Here is a 12378-nt window from a genome sequence, read left to right as displayed (position 1 = left end):
GTGTGTGCAGCTGGACCTCTCAGTCCTTCCTCGCCTCCGGGTACGTGCGTGTGTGGCTTCTCTCCCTGGCCTCCGCTCTTCCTGTTGACTGTGGGAAAGGAAGGGGGTGGTGAGGAGGCGGTTGTTTCTGGCTCTGGTTCTCTTCTCTCCCCTCCAGATAGTGTGGGGCTCTGGGCCCGGCGGGCCCCCCTCTCCTCCCTCTTCCCTCTTCCCTCCTGACTGACGTCACATCAGGAAGCCGAGGCTGGACCACGGAGATTCTATCCTTGGAATGTTTGTTTAGTGAAGTCCGGCCTTCAACTGCAACAAGCTGCTGCTCCTCAAATAATGTCTGCAGATAATCCTCTGGAGCTATGTAAATCCATTTTGTGTGACTGTGTGTGTGTGCCTGATTTACACGTGTGCAAGTGTGTGTGTGTGTGTGTGTGTGTGTGTGTGTGTGTGTGTGTGTGTGTGTGTGTGTGTGTGTGTGTGTGAAAGAGGGAGAGAGTGCGTGCGTGTGTGTGTGTGTGTGTGTGTGTGTGTGTGTGTGTGAGATAGAGAGAGAGAGAGAGAGAGAGAGTGTGTGTGTGTGTGTGTGTGTGTGTGTGTGTGTGTGTGTGTGTGTGTTTGTGTGTGTGTGTGTGTGTGTGTGTGTGTGTGTGTGTGTGTGTGTGTGTGTGTGTGTGTGTGTGTGTGTGTATGTGGGGGCACTGGTCGCCCAACGGTTAGAGAAGCGAGCTTGTGACCGGAAGGTCGTCGGTTCAATCCCCGGGACCGGCAGGATAAATCTGGGTGGGGAAAGTGAAACGGGCAGCGCTTGCCCCTCCCTCATTACCACCACCGAGGTGCCCTTGAGCAAGGCCCTTAACCATTGCCACCACCAGAGCATTGCTATCAGTGAGACTCCACCTGTGTAAATAAAGGTTAAAAAAATAGGAGAGAGAGAGAGAGAGAGAGAGAGAGAGAGAGAGAGAGAGAGAGAGAGAGAGAGCAATAAGAGATTTCCTGTAGCGTTTCCTGTTGCAGCCACTATGATTGTTGTTAAGGAATAAACAAGATCATGAAGAGGTTTAGACAATGAAAAGGGCTGAGCAGGAACTTATGTCACCAGTAGGGCTTGTTGTTCTATATTAAACTAATCTATAATATGTAATCTGACTTACCCTTAGTGCCTATGGGTTGGACTGTAATATATGTAGAGATTGGGGATATGGACTTACCTGGGTTTACATGGGTTGGGCTTTGGATGGACTGTGGTGGGAGGGTGTCTAAAGATTGTTCTCAGGTGAGACCATTGATAGTACAATCCGCCGTCACCAAGACTGCCCCGCCGGGCTGGACTCTTTAAACAGACTGTGCTTATGGGAAGAGTTGAGACGGACAATTGTTTTTATTCTCTCGGCCGGAAGGCTCCGACCGAGAGCGGACATTGAAGCCTAAATTGATCACTGTAACTCCGTTTATATTTATTTATTATTGAGCCCAAATCGCCATTTGAGGCTAATTGGAAGAAATTCCATCAAGGCGCTCCTGTGATGTTGCATTACAGAGCTTGGAAATTGGGTGTGTGAGGTCACAGTGACCTTGAACTTTGACCACCAAAATGTAATCAGTTCATCCTTGAGTCCAAGTGGACGTTTGAGGCAAATTTGAAGAAATTCCATCGCGACATTCCTGAGATATCGCGTTGACAAGCTTGAAAATGGCATTCGAGAGGTCACAGTGACCTTGACCTTTGACCTTTGATAACCAAAATGGAATCAGTTCATCCTTGCGTCCAAGTCGATGTTTGAGCCAAATCAGAACTAATTCTATCAAGCCGTTCTTGAGATATAGCGTTAACGAACTTGGGAATGGTGTTCATGAGGTCACAGTGACCTTGAGGTTTGACTACCAAAATGTAATCAGTTCATCCTTAAGGCCAAGTTGATGTTTGAGGCAAATTTGATGAAATTCCGTCAAGGCATTCCTGAGATATGGCGTTAACAAGCTTGAAAATGGCGTTGGAGAGGTCACAGTGACCTTGAACATTGATCACCAAAATGTAATCTGTTCATCCTTGTGCCCAAGTCGACGTTTGAGCCAAATTGGCAGAAATTCCATCAAGCCGTTCTTGAGATATTGCTTTAACAAACTTGGGAATGGCATTCGTGAGGTCACTTGACCTTTGACCACGAAAATCTAATCAGTTCATCCTTGAGTCCAAGTCGATGTTTGAGGCAAATTTGATGAAATTCCGTCAAGGCATTCCTCAGATATCGCGTTAACAAGCTTGAAAATCGCGTTCGAGAGGTCACAGTGACCTTGACCTTTGACCTTTGACCACCAAAATCTAATCAGATCATCCTTGAGTCTAAGTCGATGTTTCAGGCAAATTTGATGAAATTCCGTCAAGGCATTCCTGAGATATCGCATTAACGAACATCAGACGGACGGCCGGACGGACATACGTACGTACGGGTACGGACGGACAACCCGGATCCAGACTGCCTCCGGCCTGGCTATCGCCGGCAGAGGCATAAAAATTTATATTTTTGTTGAAGCCTGACTTTGGCCTGTGGCGCCACACTTGGTGTTACACTGGGCGTTACACCATGGTGTAAATAATGATAGAAAGTCTGCTTTATCTGACAAGTTATTGGGTGAAATATAGCCTGATGTCAAACTAGAGGCCATCTTGGGATGGGATCACAGCAGCCGCCATGCCCACGGCGTAAACCAATGTGGGCGTGGCCAGGGGCGTAAAGTGGGGTGGCCAATGCGGGGGGCCCGCCCCCTTGTTCAGATCACGCCCAATTTCAAACACACACACACACTTACATACACACACCAATCACAAGGTGAAAACAAACAATACCAGCTGGTAAAGATAACCAATTTATTTTCCAGAATGTCATCACAGAGTAACAAAATTCAGCATACCATTTTTTTACCCAATTATATAAAAACACATTTGAAGATTTTAAACTACATTCTTGTTACTTCTCTCCACAACTCAAGAGCTCATATGTATCCGGATGCATAGCCAGGGCTGGCTCCAGGATGAAATGACTTAGGGGGCGATTATAACTGGGGAGGGGGCTGATATTTTTATATCGTAAAACATAGGTTATATACCCACTATGCCTATTTCTGGACTTTTTAACGATAATAACCTCTGAAAAGTGCAATAACAACACAAGTAAGACTACTATTCAAAATCAAATAAAACATTTATTTCACAGCAGCAGATTAAGGCATTAATACAGCTGAGCTTTGCATAACGTGAAATGCGAGACCTGTCTGGAGCACTCTGAACATATATGTCTATGAAAAGTCATAGAATAAACAATTGCTGCAAAAATCAACAAAAACTAAACAAAATAATAGCCAATCAGTGCCAGGTTAATTAAATTAAAGAAATAAAGTGATCAGATGTGTTGTCCCCGTCTTTCTGCTCATGGCATGCTGTGTGCTTGGGTGCAGCTGATTCTCTCTCTCTCTCTCTCTCTCTCTCTCTCTCTCTCTCTCTCTCTCTCTCTCTCTCTGTGTGTGTGTTTTAATCACGTCATGATCACTACAACATGCAGTGAGGTTAATAAATAGCTACATCTCTGACACCTTGTGACAACCAAAGCACAGCAAATAACGCTTCCCTGCCAATTCTGAAACAACAGAGCTAGGTTTATAGGGGGAAGCCTACATTAACTTAAACTGATCAAATTTGATGAAGACTGCAGAAACAGCAACCGAAACATGTCAGGTACAAACATTGCCTAACTGGCCTTTATAGATTAACTTTTTTTTTTTTTTTTTTTTTTTTTTTTTAAGTGAGAGGGCAGAAAATTGAACTGAGGGCGCAAAGCCCCCTGCAGGTGGTGAGATGAGACTCAGGACGGTGATCCGGGCGGGATCCCAGACACAATTCTCCTCCAGACCGCTCTGCACCATACCACAGTTGGGCGGCACCCAGGCGGTATCGAACACCTCGCCATATCTAGCGTCATGCCAGGTCGTCTGACGTGGATGGTTCTGTTCATTGATGGCGATTACTTTCCCCACATTGACCTTCACCTTAATGACGACCCGCTCGGACTCAGCAAGCTCAAGGGGATAGCGGCTGGCTTTGTCCAGGTCTCTGCTGAGGTTCACGCCAGGGCCAAGCATCCCGTCCACAGACCGTTTGAAGCCGGAGCGCTGGATGAGTGCAGCGTTCTGCTTGGAGGTGCCGTGGTACATGATGTAGACTTGATCAGATGTTGGCACTGAAAGACCTTGCAGGTGGGTTGCACCGGGCGGATCAAAGTCTTCTTCAGCCCATTGGTATCTGCCTCGGCTCATGCTGGTATCAACGTCACTGTAGAAAAGAAAAGGTTTAGTACCATATGCCTTGACAAGACTCCATTAGATCCACCATCAGGCAAAGTTGAAACAAGACCACAGCCTATTTGACAGTGGATTCCTACAGAAGAGGATCAGGGCCAGATAAAAAAGTCTGAATTCTGAAGAAGTCAGCGTATAATAATAGTATAACTCGTAATATCATCTACTTCTACAGTAGTTTTGTGGGGTAAAAGACGCGTAACTTAACTAGTTCTGAAGCTGGATTTGGTCTCAGAATGGAGGGCAGGAGGAGGCTGCACGTACTGTATGAGTGTGAATTCACTCTGCCTGCCTTATATAGCCTACAGCTTCAGGTCGGAGCGAGGAATTCAACAGGTGTGCAGGTCTTTCAGTTTCGTTTAACTTCTTAGACTCTTAAAACTTTCAGTTATAGTCAATATAAAATATACTTGGCATTCGATATGATACAATACGATACATTGCCCACAAAATATGAGGTGTGGTTGACCACCCTCACTTATAGTAGGTCTACCTATGCTATCAGTCCACCATTGAACTTATAACTGAACTGTGCAATTCTGTATAGTCAAGGGTAATGAAAATAGTTGATGTACACATGTGAATAGTGATGAACACAGAAAACATGAATAGGCTATTTAATATTTAACTTGCTCCTGAAACCTGGCACCTCTTAGCCTTCATAAATGCATCACATTGAATTGAAAACTGCTCAGTGCAATTTTTACACTTTGCAAAGTCATCCTGTTGGCTGGATTGGACCCTTTGGCCGGCCGGTTCTGGCCCCCGGGCCGTATGTTTGACACCCCTGTCGTAGAGAGCTGGGATTCTACGGGTGGGTAGGGGGAGTGGCTATGGGGATGTGGGTGGTGGGATGGGGTGTGGAAAAGGGACCGCAGCTAGGTCGTAGAGTCGTCGTCGTCCAGTTGCTTGGCGGGTGCGGGTGGGTCAGGGTCAGGGTTCTGATCCGACTCACAAAATGTGCATATCATAGCAGACTGGAATATTGCCTTTGACGGAGGTCTGTGCACTTCTAGTTTCTTTTCAGTTTGTCTTTGCCAGTTGGTTATTCAGGTTTGTCACGTCTACCTGTATATTCCCTGCTATGTGTTCTTTGCATATCTCTCAGTCTTGTTCGACACAGATTTGGTTCTGATTTGCGTTTGCCTGCCAGCCTGTTTGTGTTTTTTGCTTTTAGTTTGGATAGCCTGCAGTTTTGTTCTGTTCTGTTTATTTTAGATTTTAGATTTTTATTTTTTTGTGTCTTGCCTATTTCCTGGCGACCAGTTTTAGTTTGCCTTCCTGGATTTCTGCCTTGTTTTGTACTTTTGCCCCCCTATTAAAGCCCTTTTTCTTGTCTTGGTTTGGGTCCAGCCTCCTCTCCCACATTTGTGACAATTTTGCCACATTTTGTGTTGTGCTGAAAAAGTCCTCAGTCGACTGTAACACAATTGGATTTCAACAACTTGGGGAATTCTGAACAAGTTTGGTTGGTCCTTGGGATGCTAAGCAGGCCTGGCCTAGGATACTCCTTGGATGGGAGACTGGTGCTGGAAGTGGTGTTGGAGGACCAGTAGGAGGTGCTCTTCCCCTCTGGTCCAAATGGTCTGATGAATAATCTGATCTGATGAATAATATCCCCAATGCCCCAGGGCAGAGACAGGGACTCTGTCCTGTGAGTGCAGCACCGTCCTTCAGATGAGATGTTAAACCGAGGTCCTGACTCTCTGTGGTCATTAAAGATCCCATTGGCACTCTTCACAAGAGTAGGGGTGTAACCCCGGTGCCCTGAGGGGTGTAACCCCGGTGCCCTGGGGGGTGTAACCCCGGTGCCCTGGGGGGTGTAACCCCGGTGCCCTGAGGGGTGTAACCCCGGTGCCCTGGGGGGTGTAACCCCGGTGCCCTGAGGGGTGTAACCCCGGTGCCCTGAGGGGTGTAACCCCGGTGCCCTGGCTCAATTCACACACAGGCCTTCCTTCAATCATGGCCACCTAATCATCCCTCGTTACTTAATTGGCACATTCAGTCCTCAACTCTCCAGCATGATAGGCTGATGTGTGGTGAGCGTTCTGGCACAAACTGGCTGCCGTGCATCACCCAGGTGGGTGCTACACATCGGTGGTGGATGAGTTGAGTTCCCTCCCCCTCCCTCCCTGATATGTGAAGCACTTTGAGTGTCTAGAAAGGCGCTATATAAATCCAATCAATTATTATGATTATTATGATTATTATTATTAAATCTCTCTTATGCTAATGAACAGTATTTACAAAAGAGTCACACAGTAACTGTTTTAGCCAATACCTGGCATAGATGTGTTATGTGATATTGTTAGATGTTGCACTCGTGACCTTGGGGGCCATAGAGGTGTCCTGATGGATGCTTGGACAGTCAGGGATCTGTGTGTGTGTTAGGGTTGAGAAGCTCCAGCCAGTCCATTCCTTGATGTTGTCGAGCCAGGATTTTATCTGTCTGTCATTTGCCTTCTACTGCCCCCTGTAGGATGGTCTTTGACAAAAATAGTGCAATGTTGTGTTGCACTATTATACTGTTATATCTTATTAGTTGTTTATTCATTCATTCATCACATTATTAGACACTCGCGGATGATTAAAATAGTGCAAACAGTAAAACACAGAATTCAGTTGTTCTGCGGTAAAAGTGGCTCTCCTCTTGACTTTGTCCTGCCAGTGCAGCTCTCACTGGATCACTGGTGTAAATAATGATAGAAAGTCTGCTTTATCTGACAAGTTATTGGATAAAATATAGCCTGATGTCAAACTAGAGGCCATCTTGGGATGGGATCACAGCAGCCACCATGCCCACGCCTTAAACCAAATGTGGGCGTGGCCAGGGGCGTAAAGTGGGGTGGCCAATGCGGGGGGCCGGCCCCACACACACACACACACACACACACACACACACACACACACACACACACACACACACACACACACACACACACACACACACACCACTCACAAGGTGAAAACAAACAATACCAGCTGGTAAAGATAACCAATTTATTTTCCAGAATGTCATGACAGAGTAACAAAATTCGGCATACATTTTTTTTACCCAATTATATAAAAATACATTTGAAGATTTCAAAATACATTCTTGTTACTTCTCTCCACATCTCAAGAGCTCACATGTATCCAGATGCATAGCCGCCTGAGGCGTATGGGAGTGGGCTTGGTGAGATGAGACGCACGACGGTGATCCGGTTGGGATCCCAGACACAATCCTCCTCCAGACGGCTCTTCACCATACCACAGTCGGGCGGCACCCAAGCGGTATCATATCCAGCGTCATGCCAGGTCTTCTGACGTGGATGGCCTTGATAATTGATGGCGATTACTTTCCCCACCTTGACCCTGACCTTAACGACGACCCGCTCAGACTCATCAAGGTCAAGGGGATAGCGGCTGGCTTTTTTCAGGTCTCTGCTGAGGTACACGCCAGGGCCAAGCATCCCGTCCGCAGACCGTTTGAACCCGGAGCGCTGGATGAGCGCAGCGCTCTGCTTGGAGGTGCCGTGGTACATGATGTAGACATTACCAGATGTTGGCGCTGAAACACCTATCAGTCGGGTTGCACCCGGTGGATCAAAGTCTTCTTCAGCCCATTGGTATCTGCCTTGGCTCATGCTGGTATCAACGTCACTGTAGAAAAGAAAAGGTTTAGTAATATACAATATGGCTTGACAAGATTCCATTAGAATCAGAATTCTGAAGAAGTCAGCGTATAATAATAGTATAACTCATAATATCATCTACAGCTACAGTAGTTTTGTGGGGTAAAAGACGTGTAACTTACCTCGTTCTAAAGCTGGATTTGGTCTCAGAATGGGAGCAGGAGGCTGCACGTACTGTATGAGTGTGAATTCACTCTGCCTGCCTTATATAGCCTACAGCTTCAGGTCCGAGCGAGGAATTCATCAGGTGTGCAGGTCTTTTAGTTTCGTTTCACTTCTTACACTCTTAAAACTTTCAGTTATAGTCAGACAGGATATAACCTTCTCCATATAAGGAGTGTGTGTGATGTTCCGGTTATCATTTTACTGCAGGTGTATGTCCAAAGTCCGGTCCTACCTGTTGTTGTAACACCTCTGTTATCATCCTGTCTGTAACTCCATATGTGTATAATTCCTTAGGAGCTGGGATAGATCATACTGTCATACTGTGATTGATTGATTGATTGATTGATATTTTTATTTAAGTGTCATGCACCTGGGTGCCCAGCCCATATGGGCGTACAAGACACTATATCATATTTACAATAGCCAAGATGGCCACACAACAAATCATAATATACCTTTGTACAGAATCAAGAAAAGAAAAGAAAGGGCATTTCACTGAGACATTCACTTTCCAGAAACAATTATACTGGGTACAATGTTCCCTGTCTTAGTCGCCAAGCATTTTCTATAAATCTGGCTAAAACAAAAATGTCCTTATCAAAAAGCCAACTCAACATATGACCTTCTGACAGCCAAAACAGATCGTGATTCTTCAACTGGATTTTCTCAAATAAAAGATTTCTCAAATCATTGTATATGGGACAAAGAAACACAAAATGAAATTCATCCTCCACAACAACAAGATCACAAAAAACACGCAAACGCAACTCTTCAGGAATACATGTATATCTACCTACCTCAATTGCCAGTGGTAGGGTACCAGTTCTTAACTGAGAACATAGGGACCTCTGTCCTCTTTTTAGATTTGACATTATATATGGTTCAGTAAAATAATCTTCTTTAATTTGGACATAATTTCTGAGCTTTGGTTTCTTCCAAATCTCCTCCATCCATTGTTCCTTTTTGATCTGAAACAGTTGTTGTTTGACTGTACTGTGACTACTATTAGTCAGACTGTAGAGAAAGGCCTTTGTTCTTATGTTTATTCCTTGTGTGTTATTTGTCTTTTCCTCCCACCTGTTGCCTATGTGTCCTCGTTAGTCTGCACCTAATACCCAGAGCCATATAGATAGAAGAGTCGCGACATCTCCATTCACTCCAATGGACCAGTTTTTTTTACTCTCCAGAGTTCCAGGAAGTAAGGTCCTCGTTTAAGCAGCACTGTCGAGTTGCAGCAAAATAGACAGTTTGTGTTGTACTCTGAAAGGGTTTTCCCCCCCTTGAATCAAATTGTACATGATCAGCTTTATTTTAGCGTGCAAAAGTAGCACGAGACCCATTCCTGGCTGTTCATTGGCTAATGAGTCTCGCATTTTGGTCCTCCACTGATGCCACTCTCTCTCTAGAGGACACTATCAATAGCCTACCTGAGTTTTCCCCACCAATCAGCTCTCCCGATTTGCCCTCCATGTTCCTGCCTTCCCAGCTGTCCCTCATGTTTCATTAGTTACCTGTGTCTATATATAGAGAGACGCAGGAATGAGTCCAGAAAACATCGATGCTAACACTCCCGGTTCTTCACTGTTTTCGCCTATGGGATTTTTGAATGGGTTTTTGGCGCGATTCTTCAAATAAGATCTGTGGTTAACACAAGCTTATTCAAACGCGAACCAGTGTTCAGCAGGATAATCTTCACACATGAGGACCACTTTTATGAGTTTTTAAGCTTTTACGTGTCGTTAAAAGGGCGGCTAGCTAGCAAACAGCTAAATGAGACTACACTGTTGAGTCGACAGGGATATACGTCAATAACGTCATCACTTCAAAGGACGAACACGGAAATTCTCTTTCCCTCACCTGGTTCAGCCCAGGGTAATCAGTGCAAAGCAGCGCACACATCAACAACACTCCAGGTTGAGTGGTGACGTGATGTGGAAGCCTATGCGACACGGTGTGTAGTTCTGGATTAGTTAGCAAGAGCTTTTTACTTCTAGGGCTGGTATACGCTTCAAAACTCATGAAAGTGGTCCTCATGTGTGAAGAAGATTATCCCGCTGAAAATTGGTTCGCGTTTGATTAAGCTTGCGTTGCCCAGAGACCTTATTTGAGGCATCGCGCCAAAAACCCATTCAAAAATCCCATAGGCAGAAACAGTAAAGAACCATGAAGCCCGGGACTACCGCGTTCCGACTACAAAAACACGTCATCCCTGCGGCTCTCTATTGTCTCAGTCTGTGTGTAGTCCTTGTTGAGTCATTGTCTACCCTCTCGTTGGCAGGCCCGTGGCTACCATTGAGGACACCGAGGTCATGATCTCAGTATTTTCACACAATTTATTATTATTATTATTTATTTATTTTAAATAGCCCCGGCCCCCAGATCTATTCATCTGTCATTGATATTTTAAAGCCCTCATAAATAACATGATATATGAAATGTAACAATTTGCTTACTCTCTGTGTGCTATAGGAGGAAGAGACATAACTCACCACAACGTTCAAATTTTGCATTGGGGCTAGATTGGGGCTAGACTTTGGAGACAGTTCTATTGAAGTGAATGGATAAGTAACTCCCCTGTAAGTGATGTTTGTGTAGATGGGCCATTGTATTTAATTGAGCAGTATTCTGACATGTGACCTGTATGCAAAATATAAATTAAATTATATGGGGAGACTGGAGACATTTATTTTTTGTATCATTGTAAAGCAACAGCACAGTAAAGAGGATATTAATCTAACATGATGTCTGTAGTTCTTTATAGATCTAGCCTCTTAATTGTGCTCTCAAAGTGCACCAGATTGAAGCATATTAATTTAAAATGGACAAAATTTTCCCACACTGCGCTAAAAGGACCTCTGTATTTCTCAAACCCTGGCTACGGGCCTGCTCGTTGGTATGGTAAAGTAAGTAAGTAAGTAAAACTTTATTTCTATAGCACCCTTCTCAGCACGGGTGCACAGAGTGCTTCACAATGGTTTAAAGTCAAAATATAAAATACAACAAAATATAAAATACAGCAAAAGGGACATACAGATAATACACAGCATGCAGACTAAAAGTTAGTACAGAAAAGTACAGAAATCAACAGTTCAATCTACAAAAAGTCCAAACTTCTGTCTGAAAAGGTGGGTCTTCAGCTGCCCCTTGAAGATCTCCACATAAGCAGAGGCTTTTAAGTCCTGGTGGAGCTCATTCCAGAGCTTTGGGGCGACCGCCTCAAAGGCTCGGTCCCTGGTATGTCTCTTGTTGTCTACTGTAAGTTCCCAGTGTTTCCAGCCTTGTTTGGAGTTAGCCTAGCCTTGAGCTAATAGCATTATGTTATTTTGTATTTAAAGTTTCTAGTAAAAAACCTTTGTTGCTCCTGAAACCTTGCCTGCTGCCTCTCTGTTCTGCATTTGGGTCCACACACCTGTACACACCTGAAAGTTGTACTGGGAACAAGAGGACCACTGGCCTAGCTCTATTTTTCTTACCCTATCTACTAGGGGTGGGAATGCCCCACGATACGATATTATAACGATACTTCATACGATAGTATTGCGATATTGAGTATTGCGATATATTGCGATTTATTACCTTTTTCCTCAGTCCTCAGAATTGGATTTCAACAACTTTGGGAATTCTGAACAGGTTTAGTTGGTTCTAAATTTCTCTTATGCTAATGAACAGTACAGCAGAGTCACACAGTAACTGTTTTTGCCAATACCTGGCATCGATGTGTTATGTGATATTGTTAGATGTTGCACTCCATCACTCGTGACCTTGGGGGCCATAGAGGTGTCCTGATGGATGCTTGGACAGTCAGGGATCTGTGTGTGTGTTAGGGTTGAGAAGCTCCAGCCAGTCCGTTCCTTGATGTTGTCGAGCCAGGATTTTCTCTGTCTGCCTCTCTGTCATTTGCCTTCTACTGCCCCCTGTAGGATGGTCTTTGACAGGGAGGTGTGTCGTGAGATGTGTCCAGTTACCAGAGAAGTCTGCAGTGCCTAACGCTCATGAGTAGTGCTTCCTGCATGTTCTCCAGCATGGCTCCTTGTACAGACAAGATGCAGAACATCCTTCTATACTGTAGAACTTGTTCTCAAATGCCTGCATCCTACGTTCGGTGTCTGAGAAGCTGATGGTACCCTATTGCTTCTCCAGATACTGCTGGCCAGTCTTGTCACGGCTGAGGTTGCAATGCCAATTCTTCTTCTTA

General features: G+C 44.8%; 1 protein-coding gene across 1 annotated transcript; it reads right to left on the bottom strand.

Annotated features, from left to right (window-relative positions):
* Positions 1 to 19: 19 nt before the first annotated feature.
* Positions 20 to 8238, bottom strand: LOC310795313 (uncharacterized protein; the record flags this gene model as incomplete). Its single annotated transcript, XM_083657363.1, has 4 exons — positions 8141 to 8238; positions 7474 to 7986; positions 3814 to 4318; positions 20 to 88 (listed from the first exon to the last, which is right to left on the bottom strand). The coding sequence occupies exons 2-4, from the start codon at positions 7968 to 7970 to the stop codon at positions 20 to 22; spliced, it is 1071 nt and encodes a 356-aa protein (XP_083513489.1). The 5' UTR covers positions 7971 to 7986; positions 8141 to 8238.
* Positions 8239 to 12378: the final 4140 nt, after the last annotated feature.

The sequence above is a fragment of the Poromitra crassiceps genome (assembly GCF_964638095.1).
Source record: "Poromitra crassiceps genome assembly, chromosome: 21".
In the NCBI taxonomy this organism is placed as follows: domain Eukaryota; kingdom Metazoa; phylum Chordata; class Actinopteri; order Beryciformes; family Melamphaidae; genus Poromitra; species Poromitra crassiceps.
Note: the sequence above shows the minus strand (reverse complement) of the source record. Positions and strands in the feature narration are given on the sequence as shown.